The 22,026-nt window shown below is 39.3% G+C and overlaps 1 protein-coding gene across 5 annotated transcripts in view; it reads right to left on the bottom strand.

The window, feature by feature from the left end:
• Positions 1-4,520: 4,520 nt before the first annotated feature.
• The window catches only part of LOC131427770 (laminin subunit beta-1), a 52,065-nt gene continuing 34,559 nt past the window's right edge, over positions 4,521-22,026 (bottom strand). For all 5 annotated transcript variants that reach the window (XM_058591239.1, XM_058591238.1, XM_058591242.1 and 2 more), the window contains exons 6-18: positions 18,599-19,275; positions 17,858-18,543; positions 17,768-17,794; positions 17,296-17,706; positions 17,028-17,220; positions 7,845-8,809; positions 7,681-7,777; positions 6,650-7,626; positions 6,241-6,593; positions 6,041-6,182; positions 5,781-5,969; positions 5,571-5,715; positions 4,521-5,511 (exon numbers count right to left, since the gene is read on the bottom strand). In XM_058591239.1, the coding sequence (XP_058447222.1) occupies positions 5,372-5,511; positions 5,571-5,715; positions 5,781-5,969; positions 6,041-6,182; positions 6,241-6,593; positions 6,650-7,626; positions 7,681-7,777; positions 7,845-8,809; positions 17,028-17,220; positions 17,296-17,706; positions 17,768-17,794; positions 17,858-18,543; positions 18,599-19,275 (5,002 nt within the window). In that variant the 3' untranslated portion in view covers positions 4,521-5,371. The remainder of the gene's footprint in view (positions 5,512-5,570; positions 5,716-5,780; positions 5,970-6,040; positions 6,183-6,240; positions 6,594-6,649; positions 7,627-7,680; positions 7,778-7,844; positions 8,810-17,027; positions 17,221-17,295; positions 17,707-17,767; positions 17,795-17,857; positions 18,544-18,598; positions 19,276-22,026) is intronic.

Raw genomic sequence — 22,026 nt, 5'->3', positions numbered from 1 at the left:
TGTGTTGTTACGGACGACTCAGTCGTGTCCTCGGCGGTGGATCATTTCTACCCGGATCACTGTCCGACGCTCTCTGGTCTTCGTGTCACTTCCTCTGCAGCGCGCACATCATACCCGTTAGTGCTTTGTCAACAACGTGCCACGTGTCTTTGTCGCGACACATCTTCTCGACAATGTTGTCGACTGTCACGTCGCGCATATCCCTGCGTATCTCCGCGAACCTAGAGCATTCAAAGTCGACGTGCTCTGGTGTTTCCTCCACGTTCAGACACTCCGGACAAACAGGGGAAGACGCGTGACCAAACCGTAACAGATACTTCCGAAAACAGCCATGCCCGGACAGAAACTGCGTCAGCTGGAAGTTCACCTCTCCATGCTTCCTGTTCACCCACGCCGACTCGTTTGGAATCAGTCGGTGGGTCCACCTTCCGTTCGCCGCATTATCGCATTATTTCATTTTCTCGGAAGTTTCTCAAACGATTTTTACTAAGATGCAAATGAAAGGTCTTGAAATTCTTTAAAAAGTCCCCGAACAGTTGATCCAGATCCGACTTCCGGTTCCGGTATCACAGTGCAATTAACGAAAATTTTCAATTTCATGAGTATTTTTCCACACGCGATAGTGAAACGAGTTGCACTTTTTCAAATGCAGACAAAACAAGAAAACCGCGGGTTCAGGTGCAGACAAAACTAGAAAACCGCGTAACTCTTGAAATCCGCGTAAAAAAACAGCGTAACTTCGTAAATCCGTGTAAAAAAGCCGTGTAAATAAACTTTGACGGGCAACTTTAAGTTGCTTTGAACATCTGGATTTTTAATCCGTGTATAATCGAAATCTACACTGCAGAAAAGTGTCTAAAAGTTTAAGGTTATAGAGAACAGAATAATGACAAAAAATTAGAGGGTTGTATGCAAGACACGACCGATTACGATTACATTAAAAATGTAATAATTCTAAGATACCCATAATCAATACAAAAATAAAGATGATGGTGGATTCATTAAACAGTGAAGAATTACAAACTTACTCTGCTTTTAGTGTTTACATTTTTAGCGAATGATCAAAACGACAATTAGATTCTTTCAAAACAATTGATTCTACTCTATTTTATGCCTTCAACAAATTTTTACATTTGAAAATTTTTGGAAAATATCCCTTAAATGACACTACACTTAGTCTGGATCCCTTCTCAAGATTCTGGGAAGCAAGGTTAGACCAAAATATTATGCTTTATACTTCGATTATTGTTTGGCTTAATAATAGGGTCTGAGGGATTATGCTGAGAGATAATTCTTTGTATTTAGCCACATTTAATGAAAAAGAATTATCTATGATTATCATCATAACACAACTTTATACTGAATTTATTTGCGCGCCACCGTTCGTATGTAAATGGAGATTTCAATATGCAAACTACCCGTTGACAAATTAAAACATTTTTAAACTTTTTCGAATCAAGTTAAATGAGGAAAATTTATCAATAAATCGCAGAGATACAAGCGCTTCAAATTAGGTTCGAATAATCAATCGCCGATAATTCTAAGTTGGCCTGCTAGTTACCGGAGAATCAAGCTAAGCCATGGGTCAACTAAAGCAGAAATGTATTCGTGCATATATTTATAGATCGCGAAAACATAGGTCAATTCCATCCAATGCAATTGAAATACTTAAATGACGTTACCGCATAAGTTTAAGTTAAATGATTTTGAATCGATTGGTAGTTAAATTATATAAATTCATCAACAAATGACTGAGTTCTAAGGCCTCAAAACTATGACAGAAAAAGGTTACGCGGTTATTTTTGTAAATTTTTTAAATTGACACCTGCCTCGTACAGTGAAGATTTAGCAAAAGCGACAATCCAACGAGCGAACGCATATACAATCTAGTCATCACCTCACTGGACGAGCTACTTGTTTCATTCACAGCCAAGCATGAACTGAAATCAAGAAATGATTTGCAGCATATATTTATAGATTCCTCTTCGAACTACGCAGAATGATGCGGTGTTTTTATGCATGACGCAAAGCCTCCTATGCCGAACAAGAAAATGACGTCAATTTCCTCAGCTGGGATTGGTGGATGAAAACATAGGTCAATTCTAACCATTTTTTCAATAGTATGCTATTGAAATACTGAAACAACGTAGTCATACATGTTTAAGTTAAAAGTTTCCGAATCGATTGGTTGTTAAATTATGTCAATCCATCAACAAACGAATGAGTTATTAACGTTCAAAATATGACGCAAAAAGGTTACGCGGTTATTTTTGAAACTTTTAATTGACCCCTGGCCCCGTATAGTGAAGAGTAGGACATTTTTATTGCCAAAGATTTACTAAAAACATGGGCTGTTTCAAAAGAACCGGTAATAACGCTCATTCTGTTCTTCACTACTGAATGATATATAGGATACTCAAGCGAAAACGGTGTTGCGCTGATAGCAGGAAATTTCACCAACACATAATGCAAAAGCGACAATCCAGCGAGTGAACGCATATACAATCCAGTCATCAGCTCACTGGACGAGCTACTTGTTTCATACACAGTCAAGCATCGACTAGACAAAGAAATATTTTGCAGCATATATTTATAGATTTCTCTTCATACTACGCATAACGATGCGGTGTTTTTTGTGCATGACGCAAAGCCTCCTATGCCGAACAAGAAAATGACGTCAATTTCCTCAGCTGGGATTGGTGGATGAAAACATAGGTCGATTCCAACCATTTTTTCAATAGTATGCTATTGAAATACTGAAACGACGTCATCATACATGTTTAAGTTAAAAGTTCCCGAATCGATTGGTTGTTAAATTATAACAATCCATCAACAAATGACCGAGTTATTAACGTTCAAAATTATGACACAAAAAGGTTACGCGACTATTTTTGAAACTTTTAATTGACACCCGGCCCCATATAGTGAAGAGTAAGGCATTTTTAATACCAAAAAATAAGATGGGCTAAAAAATTATGCTTTTTATGGGACGGGTACACAGTTCGAAAAAATCTGGTGATTTTACATCTTATAAGATGTAATGTCTTGAATTTGAATAAAATTAAAAATAAAATATCGATAGCTGCAGCTAGACTTGAACCGAGAAACAATAGATCACCAGCACATCGGTTACTCGACTGAACCACAGAGCTCATATCTATTCATTGAATAATTGATAAATATATATCCATACAGCGGCATTTGGTAGCCGAGTGCAAGTTATACTCGGAGCATTTAAAATTCTGTGCAAATGGAACATTGCGTCATTTGAAAAATGAAGTAGTTGTGAATTGTATCGTTTGTAGAATTCTGTCACCTGTAAAATTCATATTTTTTCTGTGTATAGTGTGGAGGGTTAGTTGATGCCTTTCACGAAGCCCACCTGGGTTTGATCCCCAACCCCGCACATAGGGTCAGAAAGCTTCTCTGGCCCGAAGAAGTGAATGACCTTAAAGCTGAAATCTCTATAATTTTCAAATCGTGCTTTGACTTACTGGGACAAGTCTTTAACCATAGATACTCTGAACACTATGGAAGGATACTACCTTGATCAAAAAGTTCCCGGAATCACCACCGTGTGGCGCCCTCAGTCACCCGATTAGATTTTTTTTTTGGTTTCCACATTTGTCATTGATATTCTGCCAAATTTTCAGTTTGATACCTGGACATTTGTAAAAGTTACGCTGTATTGAGTACATCTGCGATTGCGCGTGTCCGCGATTTTGTACCATTTTCTAAATGGAATTAAATTTACATCAACGAGTTTGCATTAAATTTTGCGTTCAAAACGGTTTCAATAGTGCGACAACATGTGCAAATGTTAGAAGAGTGATTTGGCAACACTACTCAGAAGAAAACAGTCGTTTATCAGTGCACGAATGTTTCAGAAGTGGCCATGAGTCTGTGAATGATGATGAGAGAAGCGGTAAACCATCGACATCGAAAACTGACAACAAAATCAAAGAAGGGATGACCGTAGACCGCAAATTGACTATTCGAGAGATGGCAGATTGAGTTATGAAGTTATGAGACGTTTGCGTGAAGCAACACACTGAAAAAGAACAAACTTGTGGGCAAACAACTTGTGTAATTTGCACCACGATAACGCACCGTCACACAATGCCATTGTTATTCGTGAACATTTGGTTAAAAATGAAATAAATTCCAATCATCAACCACCGAATTCACCTGATTTGGCTTTTTGAGGCTTTTCCCTATTCGGTCGACTCAAGAAATCGCTTCGTGGAACGCGTTTCAGCACCCGAGATGAGATTATGGAAAAATCGCAGATGACTCTGATGGCCATACCGAAAACTGAATATAAAAACATGTTTCGAGAGTTGGATCAAGCGCTCTTATAATCGTGTTGCAGTCGGCGGGGAGTACTTTGAAGAATGAATAATCTTGTATTTTTACTTTCTGAAAAATGATGGCTGCTGCGAGATGAAGGGGCTACCAACACTTTTCTAAGAACAGATCTAGTTTCGACGGCTTTCGGATGCACAGAATACCGCTCGATAGTGGTGGTTATACTAAAACGTTTATATAGACGACCGGAATTACAATTATAGCAGTGAAATCGTTATGACTATTCGCGTTCGCGGTGTAGTATTGCTAGTTCAACTTAATATTAAAAGTTTTCTTGTTCGTGTATAATAATTGGTTTATTTTTCTTTTCAATAATTAACCGACTTTCCGCGAAACAACTTGTCTATTGTTTAGATTGATCTGGGATAAAGTTCATTAGGACTAACATTTTATTCTTACACTCTTAAACACTAAACATTACCCACTGGTAAGACTGAATGGCATTTTTGCTTGACATTAATTGGTTTAATTATTTTTTTTTATACAGACAATATTAGGTTATGAAACGGGTTGGATTACAAATGCTCAAACTAGCGAGTGAGATTTCCGCTACATAATACGTTAGTACTCTATTGTAAATTATTAGTTGACATTATGTTTAAAAACAAAAGCACTTGGAAGCAGATTTAGTCTATCGATTTACTTTTTTGGCACTTTCTCGTTTAGTGAATGTTGTTAGTCAGTGTGATATAGAACACTGGCACAGTGAACAATTGTACGAAATTTAGTCTAAACAACAATTGCAAAACTTAGCCGATATGACTTTTGTCGTTATATTAGTTGCGATCATTCTTTAAACCTAAATAGAAATTAATTTTTTTTGTTGGTTTTGAATTACAAACTCTATCAATGGAACGCTAAGCTACAGGCAGTTTCAATGAAAATCACCAATCCTTCTCGAATAAAAAAAAACCGTCGTTTGAACACAAAAGAAGTTAGAAGTGTTATTCTTTATTTTGTTAGTTTTGTTTTCGTTTTATGCTACCACTCTGCTACGGTTCATTTACGTCGTACACTGTCGGTAACGATCGGCATCACTTTGGATTTTGTTCAAATAGTTGTTGATCTGATCGGTCAGGCCGTGAATTTGTACCTCCAGCGAATCGAGATCCTTCTGGTTCGATTCGTATGTTTTGTAAAGCTCTGGAAAAAAATACCGGAAATTGAATATTTTGATGTGAGGATTTTAGTAGGAAACCTACCCTGGAGCTTCTTAAGCTGATTGGTGGTTTCAACAGTGATTTTGGAAGCACGGTTCAGAAGATTCTGAGCTCGTTCACGGGCACTCTCCGATGCATTCGATCGAGCTGTGAGACTAGCGTTAGCAGTTTTGTAGTTGTCCTTGAGCTGAAGAAAGCAAAAAGAAAAAGAGTTATCGTACAATCGCAAGCCAGGTTGACAATCGACCGCACCTGTGTTGCCAAATCATGCGCCGTGTTTGCCGATTCCTTAACCGTTTCCGCCTGTTTTATAATTTCTTCAGCATCCTGTTCATTCTGCACATTGCTGACGTGCAGCTTGTTCAGACGAGTCTTCAGTTCATCCACCTTGTTGGCTGTCACGTTAGCTCTGTTGTACGCATCATCGGTTTCCTTGTCAATCTAAAAACACGAAAATATGTTTGTTGTGAGAAAATATGTTTGTTCTGCACTTTTTTTCCCGTAACGAATACCTCTTCTAAATCAATCTTTGCCGACTGTATATCTTCGTTGGCCCGCTTAATCGACTGACGTGCTTTCTTCTGTGCTTCGTCCGCATCATCCAGTGCCTTGGTGACTCCAATAGCCTCCTCGAGGACTCTTTCGGCACGATCCCTGTAAAAACGAAACTTAATCATATTCAAAATTCATATTACCAAAACCGTAATCCTACTTGGTAGCCAGAGTGCCATCCTTCAGTTGTTCTACGCGGTGCAAATCGTGCTCTGTGTTCCGAATAATCGATTCTACATTCTCCAAATGAGAAACAGCATCGTCGATCTGTTCGGCCAGTTTCTGTATCTGTTCCGGATCCAGCTGAAGTGTGTAGCCGTTGATTTTCTCCGACAGTTCCCTGATCTTGTCCGGCGATGCCGTATTGTTGTCGATGATATCGGTCAACGCGGTTACCACCTCCGTGGCCTGCTCGATTAGCTGGTGGGTTTGATTGTACTGTGACTGTGCCTTGTCGTGAGCTCGCTTAGCTTTCTTGAAAGCTTCGGATGCATTGGTTTTGGCTTGTGACATCTGCAAATATAAAGCTATGATTATTCCCGCACAAACTCAACCCACCCGGTTCTTACTGATCGTAAAATATCGTCGGCCAATTCTTCCTTCTCCTTACTAGTTTGCTCCGTTTTCTTGGCATAGTACAGTGCTCTCTCCGATCGGGTCAGCGCACCCTTGTCGCAGGTCAATCCACCGCACTTGCCGTCACACCCAGCACCACCGCAGAACTCGTCACATGGATCACCACGCCTATCGCAAATTCGTTCGTTCAAGTCCGGTATGTTCGCGTTCAGAGCATCCAGTTCTGCCTGGTACTTCAGGAAAGATGCTTCGTTAGTGTCGTGTAAGTTATTGAAATGTTCCTGCTGTTTTTTCAACAGAACCTCCGTTCGCTTGCACTGCCTTTCGGCATTGTCGTTGAGTTCCTGAATCTCCATATTGGTCTCACCCAACAGAGTAACTCGGTTCCAGGCATCTCGAGTTAAATTCAGAGCCCCCTCGATGTTACCCTCCTGTAGTTTGGTTGCGTTCTCCCTCAGATAGTTCGCCAACTGCTTGACCTCTTCTGCCTTCTTACTCAAATCATCAATCTCGATGTTTGCATAGTTGATACTGGCGCCGGTATCCTGCAGTCGCTTCTCCGATTCTTCCAATGCCTTCAATGACACACGCAGGTGTTTTCTAATGTCCGCAATCCGTGCGTCAATCGCCTCAATCTCTCGATCGGAGATCGTGTTCGTCAGCAAACCGTTTATGACGTCAATCTTCTTACCCATGGAATCGAATTCCTTCTTGTACGCTCCGGTAGCTCCTAGTGTCTTCACATTTTTAGCCTCCTGAATCGTGCGGTTCGTTTCCTCCCGTAGCCCATCCAATATGATTTCCCAGTTGTCAAAGCATTCACCACACGGTTGGCAATAGGGCGCTTCACCCAGGTAACCTCGTGCGCACTGATCACACTTGTATCCACCGATTCCGGCATTACAAATGCACTGACCAGTTTCACGGTTGCACTGATTGGTTGCTGAGCCGTATGGATTACATGCACAAGCTAAAATATAAATGATTTAAAACTCGTCATCTATTGAGAATAAAAACCACTTACGATTACACTGCACATTCGGGTTACCCCAGAAGTTTGACTCGCACTGATTACATTGGCGACCTCCAAAACCCTGTCTGCATGTACATTGACCATCGTACTGCAAAATCATAAAAGAAAATCATAAGTTCCCCTGATGCAACCATTCCCCATAACATCCAACTCACCGGATTGCACTGCTCATTAACGGAACCAATCGGATCGCAACCGCACGGCTCACATCCCTCTCCGCTGGCAATCTTCCAGTGGTTTTCAATGCACTCCTCACAGTACTGTCCCCGCACATTGGCCAAGCAAGGACACTGTCCGGTAGACCGATCGCAGTGTTGTACCGTTTGATTCGTTCCCAACACGTTGCAATCACACGGCCTACAATCTTGCTGCAGCGCATTTCCGTAGTAACCGTCCCGACAGAACTCACAGTGATCACCCTCCGTTTCGTACAGACACTGCATGCACTTGCCTGTTTTGGCATCACAGTTGCCCGGCTGATTCAGGTCGACATTGTTGCTACAGTCGCACTGCTGACAAACTCCTCCCGGTCGATCCGGATTACCAAAGTAATTGTCCGCGCACACGTCGCACTTGGCACCGGCGTAGCCCTGATCGCACAGACAAATCACGTCGTTCGTCTTTGGATCCAACAGACATTCGTTGGCGTACGAATGTCCTGAAGCGATTGTATCCGGACAACGACACGGTCGGCATCCGATTTCTGATCCCAACAGTGGATTCCCGTAGTATCCCTCAATGCACCGGTCACATCTCCAACCGCGCGTAAAGTCCTGACACTGCGAGCACTCACCCGTTTTGGAGTTACATACCGGAGTGTGTCCATTGCACTCACACATCTGACAGTTCGGGAAATTCCAGAAACCCGGCTGACACTGGTCACACTCCCGCCCGTAGGTATTCGGATGACAACTGCACTGACCGGTTACCAAATCGCAATCGTTGTCCTTCGATCCGATGCTGTTACAATCGCAGGCCTTGCAGCCTTCCGGACCGAACCCGTACGTTCCGGGGGCACATTTGTCACACTGTCGGCCAACCACATTGGACTTGCAGGCACAATATCCTCCAAACTCTTCGCATTTTTTGGTCGTGGAACCTGTTGGATTGCATTCGCATGCTGCAAAAAAAAAACAAATCAAACGATTAGTTAAAAGTTACAAAAGGTTGTACTTGAAAACAAATGAACCCGGTGGTTTGGTAAACTGATCAAGATCCAGATCTCCGAGGTCGATATCCTGACCATAGAGGGATGAAACTAAGGTGATGATTACTAACAAAAATAACCAACTACATCTGAAAACCATTGTACTACTGGACGAATCTACTCGGTTGGAAGACCAAACGTAGACTGTCTAGCACCGGGAAATGTTTATTAGATAACGACGCGTTTCTGCTACTAGTACCTCATGCGTGCCGAATCAGATGTTCTCGTTGTGATAAGATATGATGCAATTAAATTGCGTGCAGTAAAACTAAGCGAAGGTCGTTGTTGTATTGACGGGCAAAAATGATTGCACTAGTGTGAAAGGAAGCCGTTTCTATAGTAACTGAAATCTCGTATTTTTTCTCTGATTTGGAGAATGTGTCAGATTCGAGTATTTAAGTATTTTTTCGCAAAATTTCATTTCTGCTTTTTCATTGTTTAGCCTTTTTCAGTCTGTTTTCCGTTAACTACTGATGAAAAAAAAAAGATAGATTATAATGGGCTTGACATGTAACGCATGACTGGTGAGATAAAACTACAAGGAAATTGAATAATCAATATTTTCTTTAAAGTATTGTTAAATTAAATTGTGCCTGCGCCACATTTTACGGTTCCTAATCCACAACGCAATGCTTCTAGTTTTTGTGTGAATATTCGAAAAACCACGAACACGCGGAACCAAGAGCATAGACTCTGTTCGCCTTAATTTGTATTTGTCTCGTATCGGACGAAATTGTTTCAGTAGCCAAAATGTACTTAAAAGCAATTTATTGGCATGACATAAGGGAAACCGGGGCTAGACCGCACACGGTGTTAAACCGGACAGTTTAAATATCTTACAAACCAACAATTGTTTCGATCCATGGGTTGATTTTGCAAACGCCCTTCTGAAAACTAATCACATCCTCTCCAAAGTAAATTTAAACAGTTGGTTTCAATGATCGAATAAACAAATTTGCGAGATTGATTCATGTCTTGAGGTAATCAGATAGTTCAGATCCGAACTTCCTTCATCGTTTGCATTTTTGTCAATAATGAAATCATATAGCACAATTCTAATATTTTCACTTTAGAGATTGTTGATGACATTCATAAAGCGAATAACTATATCATGCATAGATAATAATTAGGTAAATCATTCACATTCCTTTATATAGGATTGGTTTCTGCTTGGTTCATAAGCCTTAGTCTTTGGAAACTCTAAGTTGCTTTCATTTTACTCAGTGTGGTAGTTTTCATCACTTCCGATGGAACGTCAAAAGCGGATATCACTCCGTTCTGCCATTAACAACACTGAATATCATTACCTGGTATTAATTAAAGACTGTGCCAGAAAGTATGGACGCAACCAAAAACCGCTGCCATTTCGCAATGGTTCAGAATCAATTTTTATGGCTGCGTCCTGTTGTTTACACTCTTTTCTAACCACCTGTACAGTTGTTTATTCGTTTTCATTCGTTTGTTTCGAAATGCGCGGACTTTTAGCAGAACAACGTCGAAAAATTGTGTACAAATGGTACACAGAACGCGGACTGTCACTGAAAACAATAGCAAAAATGGAAGAAGTACGTAAAAAAGCCGTGCGAAATGCAATCAGGAAGTTCGGTGAGGATAACACCATTGAGGATGAACCGAAAACGGGTCGAAAAAGGCGGGTGGGTAATGTCAGAGACATAACTGGATTTCGTGAATACGAAAACAACTGATATGTTCCTTAACACTTCCGAATATTAATTAGTTGATCAATTGTATGAATTGTGCAAGCATTCCCCTTTTTCACATTTTTCGCAAAAACGAAGAAGGCTTCACTTGATCTCGATTGCTGTGAATTTCACACAGCGAAAAGTGCACAAAACAAATCAATAATTTCAAGATTTGCACTAAACTGAGGATATTTACCTTCGATTTGCGAGCAAGAAAACCTAATAGCTCTTTAGAAAACCTTTAGAGCCATTAGAACGGCTGATTTTGTGTGATGCTCTCCACCGTTGTCCCCTTTTCGTTGTTTTTTTACCAATGCAAACAACTGGTAGCTGTGACATAATCGATCTTGTCGGAAGCGAAACTAGTTTTGCAAACGACACAAAATACATCTGCTCGCAGTGGCGATAGAAACCAAACTGATCCAATTTTTGTTAAGAGGTTTCTTTTTACGTGATTTCGTTTGTAGATTTTTCACTAATGGGTGGTTCTAACGGCAATAAAAATAGCCGCATACAGAATTTTAGTGTCGATTATTTCATTTTGGATTTGCATTTCATTGAAAGAAACTATCAGGATGCTGTACGGGATTCATTCCTGCCTTTCAGAAGGACCAAATTGTGGAACTCACTACGATATTAAACACTGTTCGGAAATTTATTTTCTCGGACGATTTGTTGAACAGCAGCAGATGTTTTGTTCTCTTCCTCAGAACGCGTTCTGATTGGCTGGTGTTGGGTCAAATGAGACAGGTTTTTCAATAGTGTACTATTGAAATATTTCAATGCTTTTGCTATACACGTTTAAGTTGAAAAATTTAGATTCTATTGGTAGTTAGATTATATAAATCCTTTCACAGATCACTGAGCTTAGAGCTTCCAAAATACGAGAAAGGCAAACGCGCCTTATGAATTATCCTCTGTGATACTCGTTTTTACCAACCATTTCAGAAAAGTTTAATTTTGAACTATTTGAGATTATGTCACACAACTGAAAATTTTATGATAAAATTGTGATCATATTTCCGATGGCATGTAGCAAAAATTAAATTGATTCGTTAGATACAACAAGAGATATTCACGATCAAAAACTTATCACTCTTTCAGAAGTTAAATTTTGAAAGGGCACCCCATAGTAAAGTAAGTCGTATTCACGACAAAAAAGGTCCTGCAAACCATCAGTTGGATAAACGTATACAGAAGGCGTTCGAGCAAAAGAAGGAGGTTTAAGTTCGGGATGGGGCCAAATAAGTGGGCACTTCGAAGTCAAATGTTCTTCGTGCTAAAGAACGCTTGAATCTTCGAACCTATAAGAAGCAGAAGCAACCAAAACGTAGTCCGAAACAAGAAGCATCGATCAGGCCGAGGGTTCGAAAACTGTACAATACGATTCTTGCTGGAAATTTGAACTGCATAATCATGGACGACGAAACCTACGTGAAACTCGATTACAAATCCTTGCCGGGACCACAATATTATACGGTGCGAGAAGGGCAAGTGTTAAACCAGTCCGAGACATCGTTTGAAGTCGTAAAATTTGGTAAGAAAGCTATGGTCTGGCAAGTAATTTGTAGCTGCGGTAAGATTTCGAAACCCTTCATCACCACTGCTTCAATGAACAGCGAACTATACATCAAGGAATGTGTACAAAAACGACTTCTACCCATGATTCGAAGCCACAAGGATCCTGTTGTCTTCTGGCCAGATCTTGCTTCTTGCCACTACTCGAAATCAACGGTAGAATTGTATGCTACCAAAAATTTCACTTTCGTCCCAAAAGACATGAATCCCCCAAATTGCCCACAACTTCGACCAATTGAGGAATTTTGGGCATTAACGAAGGCACATCTTAGGAAACATGTCTCGGCAGCCGAAACCATTCAACAGGTCGAAAAAGATTGGAAAAAAGTGTCAAAACTTGTCGCCAAGAAGTCTGTACGGAATTTAATGAGGAACGTTCGCCAGAAGGTGTGCCAGCTAGTCTACAATGGTTAAGTAGCAAATGTTGAGAATAATATTCGATTGTTGTAGTCTAATATTATCAGTATATCGAATAAAATTTGAATATCTAACACTTATTTACAGCGAAATCAAAGTGCGTCCATACTTTCTGAGACAGTCTTTATCAATAAACCGTCCAAGTAGCATGTTAAGTTGCTGTCCTGTATTTTTCTACTGATTGTGAATTTTATTAAGTTAGTTTACTGTTGTGTTATGGAAAAAGTGCAATTTTTCTGTGTTGTGCAGCATATTCTTAGGTTCTTCCGTTATTACGAATATTTATTCACAATAAAATAACAAAATCAGCGAAAACACAATTGTGAAACTCGTGAAAACTACTACGTAATGTAAACAAGAAATGGAATGACGTTTACAAAAAACACAACAAACATGGATCTTGTAAAATAATCTGCACATAAAAAATGATAATGCTACACATTGTAGAATTGATCTTTTTTGGTTATTATTTTTAATGAGAATCATCGGAATGGTGTTAAAAATACGTGTATTCAAACATTCTTAAAAATTTCAGATGATTTTGATCAAACTAATGTTTTATTGAACCTAGAAAATCATGAAATGAATTTTCCTTCAATATTCTCCAATATGGCATCGATTGTAACAGAGACTTGGAAAAAAATGGTTCACGCCACGTAATGACTTATATTATCTGATTAACAGGAAACATTAACATGTTAATATTTCGGAAAGAAATGCTCTACGAAACAACAATACAGTATAGTCATTCATCTTAGCTGGCCCGACTTTTGTTATACGCACTGTAGATATTATTTTGATAAGCCCAAGTGCTGGAGTTGCAAAAACAAGTTGGTCAAGCTCACAATCGATCAAAAACAACAACGAATTGATGATTCTGAGCAGTGTTTGGAGCTGTTATATCGAAATAAAACCGATTTTTTTCGATATATAACAATTGACGAAACATGGCTCCATCACTTCACTCCGGAGTCCAATCGACAGTCAGCTGAGTGGACTGCACGCGATGAACCGAACCCAAAGCGTGGAAAGACTCAACATTCAGCCGGTAAGGTTATGGCGTCTGTATTTTGGGATTCGCATCGTATAATTTTCATCGACTACCTTGAAAAGGGAAAAACCATCAACAGTGACTATTATATAGCGTTATTAGAGCGTTTGAAGGACGAAATTTCAAAAAAACGGCCTCATTTGAAAAAGAAAAAAGTTTTGTTTCATCAAGACAATGCACCGTGTCACAAGTCGATGAAAATCATGCTGAAATTGAACGAAATGGGCTTCGAATTGCTCCCTCATCCACCGTATTCTCCAGATTTGGCCCCCAGTGACTTTTTCCTGTTCTCAGACCTCAAGAGAATGCTCGCTGGTAAAAAATTTAGAAGCAATGAAGAGGTAATCGCTGAAACTGAGGCCTATTTTGAGGCAAAGGACAAATCGTACTACAAATATGGTATCGAAAAGGTGGAAGATCGCTATAATCGCTGTATCGCATCTGATGGCAATTATGTTGAGTAATAAAAACGAATTTTGGCAAAAAAATGTGTGTTTCTATTAAACGATACGAACTTTTCAACCGAACTGTTACAACTATGCGAGTAACTATGATGAACTTAACTTTTCGTTCAATATCTTTAAAAAGTGATGTCAGGTCTGTAATGCTGTATTTAATGATAATACTCTCATGTCTGCAAGTGTTGCATTCATTTCAAACAGATAAATCTTGCACAACTTTTGGGCAAGTTTAGAATTTTATATCATTGTTTTTCTAAAACTGAAGAAAACTGCACACACTGACCTAAAAATTCAAGAGGCAGCCAAAACAATGCGGACTCTGCAGAAAAATATTTTCACAGCAAGGTTCTCAATTCGGCTTTTTCCATTTTTTGCCTTGTGAAGAGCATAATTTCACAAATTTTTCCTCATTTATAGAAATTTCGTATATTGTGTCCGATACAATTATGACAGTCGTTTGAAATTTTTTTGATAAGTTGCACAATTGTTATAGTTACTCCCGTTTTAAATGAAAGTTTTACATAACTTCTATACCTGCTAGTGAAACATGAACACGTTGCGGCAGAACTGCAGACTTTAGTATTGTTGTTCTACCGTGATTTATTAGGTAGTATTGTGAAACAAAACAGTGATAAGTTGCACAACCAATTTTAATATCTTCAACAATCTTTCTGAACATATCTAACATAAATAAATTATAAAAACAATTGTAGAACATCTAGAAATTTCAATAAGTTACATTTGCTACTTGGGTTCACTTGTTAATCGTTTTATTAACGAGTGATTCAACCAGAGCTAATAGAAACCATTTTCATTGACTCAAAACAGACGAAAATGACAAGAAATTACTGTCACTCTCAGCTTCGCTTGCAAACTATGAGAACAAAATCCATATTCAGTCAATGAAATAAGCGGGACAGTAGTTTCAAAATTATGTTCTTTCATTCATTTGCCCTTTCAGTCATTGGCGGTTTTCAGTGAAAATCCTATGGTATGCAGTGTCGATATTCAACCGAAGCTTTGAGAAATGACAGATGATGCTCGAATTTGTAGTAGTTTTGATTTCCAAAGAGGTTCTGGAATGTAATTACTTCGATTTGTCATATTTTAGTCACTCTTTATAGCCAAGCGTCACAGATTTTCAATACATCGATGAAAGAATGAGAATTGAAATTCTGCTAATCTCCCTGCAGACGTTAGTTTGGTTGCGTCTTGCCATAGAGAAAAGAGTGACGTTGGCAGTTACTCTCTCATATTTTCGATGAGAAACTAAAATGTTTCGTCTCTTTTCATTTGTTCTGGTGTCGGTCATTTACGAATGAGACAGTAAAGTGAGAATGGGTGACAATTTTAAGCTCTGGGTTCAACCGAAAATCACGATTTTGTTTCTTAAATTTAATGTTTGAATTTTCTGATTCGACTCAAATTTTGTACACGCATACTTTATTACCAAGAAAAGTAATTGGCATCATCAGTTTACAATGTTTGTTCCCGGGGGTAAATAAAAATACGATAGCTTTTTTACAGTGTATACTTTGTTTCATATAGTCCCAATGGTTATCTGAAACAGTTCCGAAGACGAAATGGGAATTTAATTGCTCCAATAAAACCGAATGGGAAGCTTCTCCAAGTAGCATGAATCTTTGTAAGAGACACTAATGGAGATACACAGTATGCCACCATGCAACTCCATCAATTTACAAGAAATACGGAAACGCTGAGATCGTGATACCGGTTGTGTAAATGTTAGTTTTCAAGTAGCAAATCACTCTAAATTCATCATAATTTCTGTCAAGAAAGCGTCAGTTGGTTCAAGAAAATTTCTGAAGAAAGTTAGCGGGATTATAAGAGATCATTTCTTGAGCTTGAGCTTGATCGACCATTAAATTATTTATGTATTTACTTCAAATCTATCGAAGTAGCATTTTCCTACTATTTATTTAACAAACTGATCTATGTTATTAAAAGTGTAGTATTAACGGATATTCGCGATAGTTGATTATTATCATTCAATTAATAATATTTTAAAACAAGTAAGAAGGAAAAAAACGGATAAAATTCAGAAGCTAGATGGAAATAGATGAGAGATCATATTGTCGTAAAATGATGAGACAATATTTTAGAACAAAACTCTTTATTGAATGAAGAGATAATTTAGTAACCAGATGTGAAACCTAGAAAAGTGGAATAAAGAAACTCCTGCAATTGTCGCCCTTTACGACCTGTAAGCAGGAATCCAGTGGGTTCTTGGTTAAGTTTTTTTTTCACCAGATTCCACACAGCATCTAGGCTGATCCTGTCCGAAGATAATAGGTACTATCAATCTCCTAGTGGACCACAGCTCATAAATTTATTATGATTTCTGTCAAGAAAGAATCAGTGGGTTCAATCAAATTTAGAAGAGAGTCAGCGGAATTATAGGAGATATTATAAGAGATTATTTCAGAATAAAACTAGCCCTTTGACTAATTTAAGGGTAAATTGCCACCTAAATTCTAAGAAAAACTGTCAGTGTTACGCAGTTTTATTTGCTATCGTTGAGTGGAAATTCAAAGTAGAATATGAGTTTTTTTAGTACACTTTTCGAAATAAACGGATGTTTGTTTCTTGAAGCATCAAGCAGTAGCGGAGAAAACTGCTTTTGCGATTCTCAACAAGATTGATGTTTTTGTAAGATTGATTGAGTCCTATTATTAGTACATATTTTTGGGAAGGGCATAAACTTGACGGTGTCTTTCAATTTTTTAAATTTTGAATTTAAATTCAATTCCGTATATCAAAAGTACTAGAACAATTGAGAACTTTTTCCTAACATAAATTGTAATCGAATGTCTCAAAGGTAGAATTTCCGAGTCAAGTGTTGTACAGTATTCTAGTTATTTTCACTTAGACATATTTAAAAGGTATAAAATAATACTCACGTGTAGCTCCATTGAACACGAACACACTAACCGTGTTCAGTAAATCCTTGCACTCGGGTCTTGCATCGATATCATAGTTCACATCGTAGTAGGTTTGATTGCATCCCAAATCTCTGTATTCTTTGTATCGAACCTCGGCTTGTTGGGAACCATGGAAGATTGGGGTAACCTCAATTCTCGGAACCAATACGATCTACAACACCAAAAATCCACAAATTATTTGCTGCCATAAAATGTACCACATGAATCAGGACTAAATCAACCCTACCGAATCTATTAATATCTGCGCGGCCGGATTATCATCATACGGATTGTGTCTCTTGAACGACACGATGAATTTGTACGTTTTACCCGTCTCTAGACAAACGTCGTGCAACGCAACGGCAGTCGTGTCGTACTCGTGTAGCGTCGCGTGGATGTCGGTGTCATAGTTTGGCGGTGAGTTAGCGCAAGGTCCTTCCGGGTCGTACTCCTCCGGTCGAATAACGGTCATTCGCACATCCTCCCAGTCCCCTTTCATCTGTGGCGAGTAACGCACCAAGACGTCATAGTTCATCGTTTTCGGAATGTCATCGACGGTAAACTTAAGTTCCGTTCCTTCGTAGGCACGAATGAATCCTGGCCCGGTCCAGCTTGGTTGACGATCATGCGGGTGCTCACGAATTACCACCGAGCAGTTCTGAGGAATAGAGGATAGCGATTGAAAAACCTTGGATCTTACTCGATTGAATTATACTTACACCAGCCGATGAGTAGTGGTCACAAATCTGAAATAGAAATAGAATTTTAGACGTAAAATGCCTATGAGTCTAGAGGGTAGAAAAAATTACCGTTCCAGGCATTTCTGCTTCCAGCACTTTGTGCAGGGTAGGAATGAAATAATGCTGCTTAGGTTCAGCACAATCCCGACCCTGCATGTGAGGCCTACAACGGCACTGACCGGTGATTACGTCGCAATTGTTATCCAACGAACCTCCCGGATGACAATTACATGCAGTGCATCCCTCATGGGTCTCAGATAAGCCATAAGTCTCCGGAATACACTGATTGCAATCGCGTCCGGTTACCAATCTTTTACATATACATTCTCCAGTGTACACATTGCAACCAGCATTGTTCACCGTGCCCAGAATGTTACAAGTGCACGACTGACAACCATCCGGATTGCTTTCGTTGAAGTTCCAGAAACCCTCCTTGCACTGATCGCACCGGCGACCACTAACGTGGCGCTTACAATGACAAGCACCAGCCTCAACATCACTTTCCTCGTCACCGATCGCATCACAGATACCATCGTCTAACGATCCGCGGGGGTCACAGTCACACGGTTTACACACATACGGACTCTGGATGTCCTCGTTTGGATCCCTGTAAAAGAACGGAGCACACTCCTCGCAGTGATAACCTTGTGTATTGTGCTGGCAGTTATCGCACACACCTCCGCTAACCCGTCCCGAGTGTTCGTACACAGCCTGATCGAAGTGACAGCTTGTAGCATGATTGTTACAGTGACATTCTGCATCAAAGTCATGGTAAATTAATATTTGTATATATGTATGATAATAACTTACTTTTACATGCATTCGTCTGTTTGCCCAACGCTGGTTTCCATGGCAGATCGTTGAAGAAATCTTCGCACTCCTCACAATTCAAACCCTTCGTATTGTGCGTACACTCACACCTTCCATGCACCATATCGATTGTATTTCGGACGCCCTCCAACGGCAAGCACCGAGATGCATGACCATAGCACGAACACGAACCTCTCACAATCATATTTGAGATACCGTAGTAATACTTTTCCTGAATCTCCTGACGATCGTCGAGCAGCGTGTCTCCTAGCGTGTGCAATCGGGTAAAATTGATTCTCAGGTTCGTCATCTTCAGCATATTCTGCACATGCTCCGCATACGGATTTTCAATGTTCATTGGTGGCAGCACACGATAGATGACTTCACCATTCTTGGACGGTTCCACACCCGAGTATCGATGATCGCAGATTACGTCGGTGATGTTCTTTCCGATCGTCGGTGCATGGGGGAACGCCTCACGGCAGTTATGTGCGAAATACCGGTACACGTGCCACGTCTTGCCGAAGTCATACGATCGCTCGATCAACATGGCCGCCGGCCGGAAAGTGGCGAACACAATGATCAAGTGGGTAAAGTGGAACTCCGCTTCCAAGTCCAGCTGTATTGTGACGTTCTCCTTACCATTTTCCGACTGCCACCAGGATTGTTCTAAAGTGCTGAAATTTCAAAAAAAAATTATAGACTAATGCAAAACCAAATTTCTAAAAATAGTCCGAAATTCTGAATAATTGTTACGTCAGCTACGCACGTAACCTTCCCGAGCGAGAATTGTGAATCCATTCAGTCATGCATTACAAATATTTATCCCCACGAGAACGAAAGTACACATCTGCCATCATTCCCCGCACAGTGAGAAGTCGAACCACGATTATGTCACCAGTTCGTTTAGTGAAGCCATGACTATTTATTCGAACATCGAGATTAGCTATTAAATTCTGGTTTCGTCGAACATCAACAAGACTCACTGGCGGCAGCGGAGACGGCCAGGAAAACGACAATCATAGGAACCGAATCGTCAACATTAGCTAAGCCGCGCCTGCTTGGATGCCATGTGCTGCCAGCGGCAGATGATGTCATGTGGATGTGTGTGCGCAACAGTCGTATCTATGCATACAAAGTATACTGACATCAACGTTTGTGTTGTTGGTTTGTGCGTATTATCGCGACTCGCGAGATTTCTGGCAGACGCAACGGGCAATTAACATGTGGTCAACGGTAGAACAATTTGATGATAGGCCAGAAGATTGCAATGTTGGCAATCAAATTTTTGTAATCGGACTATCTGAAAATTTCAACTCACTTAAACGTTGTCGATGAAATGTTCTCATCTAAGTTGACGATTTCAAATGAATATTCCTCAATCAATAATGGTTGACCAAACTGTTAGCTCAGTTGGAATTAATTTTATTTGTTAGCTTCGATACAGGTTTTTCAAGTTTGAAGTCATTGATTGGAGGCTGTTTTCAATAAATTAATGTTCTACCAAAGATAAATAATAAAGACATGTACGTGCTTATAAATATTTTTGAAAAATGTGGTTCGTTCCCGGTACCTTCTGAAATGACCGCACTCACCGCTTTGTGGAGCGCGAGATTAATTGCATCATTTCAACCAAAGTGTGCCATAAAACCTCAATAAGCTACCGAATCGAAAGGGTTCTCACGGTTTGACATTTGCATTATGGATGTATGATGGGAATTCAGCAGTGCAACCAATTTATCACCATTGGTGCCAGTTTCACGGAGGACCGTAGATGTGCGCCAAAAAAATATCGTGACTGTCATGTCTGGAAATTCGTTTGTGGTTCTACTTTGATCTCGATTACATTCAACGAATGAAATGGAACAGCAGATTTTCGAATTCCCAATTCAAAAATATATTTTTTACGATATCGTTTAAGTTTTTGTTTGACAAAATGAAGACAAAGAAACATATGAGACTATTACATGTTAATTCTGTATCATTCCATTCTGTTCCATTATGTTACTTGTCATTCCAGCGAAAACAAACAACCGATAGCTGTCAAAGATGAATTTGATTTATCGACAGCTCATTTTTGTCGTCATCGTGCAAAACCTAATATTTCATTTGAGCCTAACTTCATGTAATTGAGGAAATTAAGTTAATTGTCTCATTGGTCGTTGATTCCGAGACCGGGAGCTGGAAATCGGTATAACTGAAGTCGGATCGTGTAGTCTTCAACTAACAAGATCGGGGAAGATTCGCATTGTTTTTACGATCTTTAAGTCGTCACTTAGTGGATGGTTAGAAATTTTAGCACTCCTAATCTTATGACTCCGAATTTGGAACTCGGATCGAGGCATTTCAATGCAATTTATGGAGTTAAAAGATGTTTAAAATTAGGTTGGTGAAAATCAATCTCTAATAAATCTCTAATTTAATAAATTTACATCTTTATAGATACACATAAAAGAAGCGTCTCAATTTACTTACATTCACTATTCAAAGCATGTGAAAATAAGTCATATCATTAACTTCACCGTTCATTTAGCTGAAACTTACATCGATACAGACGCAAAATTTATTTTTACATGTTAATAGATGTAATATTGTGTCATCACTGAAGAAATTACGGCATGCTTGAATTTACGTCAAGCGTAAATTTCATTTTTTTCTGAGAGTGTGGAATATTCTGATCCGGAACCGTGAAGTTAAACTCTTAAACTTAGATTCAAATGAAAGGCCCTATAGCCCCATAGCCTGCAATTAAATTTTATCCGAATCCGACTTATGATTCCGGATATGCAAACGGGGTAAAGTGTGCAAAAAAGTGCACTCGATTTTCTCAGATATCGCTCGACCAATTTTCACAAGCTTATTTTCAAATGGAAAGTTCTAAAATCCCATAAAACCCTTTCGAATTTTATCTGGATTCGACTTTTGCTTCCGAAGTAACTGGTTGATAACTATAAAAGTTTCAATTTCATTTTTTTCCAAAATTCACATAATCAATTAATACGAACGATTATCGATATTCAGAAGTGAGGAAGAAGCATGCCAGTCTTTTTCGTGTTATCGGATTAATGGAAAATACAGGATACTGGAGAGATGGTTCCTTCAAAAATACTTCATAGTATTCCTCATTAGTAATTTGGCTAACATATAACATAGAAAGAAACCATTAGTAACCGTTGATTATCCGGGAAATGTTAAATCTAGTATCTCTAATTTGTTTGTCTTTTAACATTTCAATCAATAAGAATTGTTTATTTTTTCAAGTTATCTCCAAGTTGAAGACACGCGAGTGAAGTCTATAGAGCATCTTGAAACGATATTAAACCACAAACGCTCATGTCGTACTCTCGTTTGGACGCAAATCGCATTCAGCTGTTGAATACTGGATCTGGATTCGGAAATTGAATTTTAGATTGATTTCTGTTAACGAA

The sequence above is a fragment of the Malaya genurostris genome, chromosome 2 (genome assembly GCF_030247185.1).
Source record: "Malaya genurostris strain Urasoe2022 chromosome 2, Malgen_1.1, whole genome shotgun sequence".
In the NCBI taxonomy this organism is placed as follows: domain Eukaryota; kingdom Metazoa; phylum Arthropoda; class Insecta; order Diptera; family Culicidae; genus Malaya; species Malaya genurostris.
Note: the sequence above shows the minus strand (reverse complement) of the source record. Positions and strands in the feature narration are given on the sequence as shown.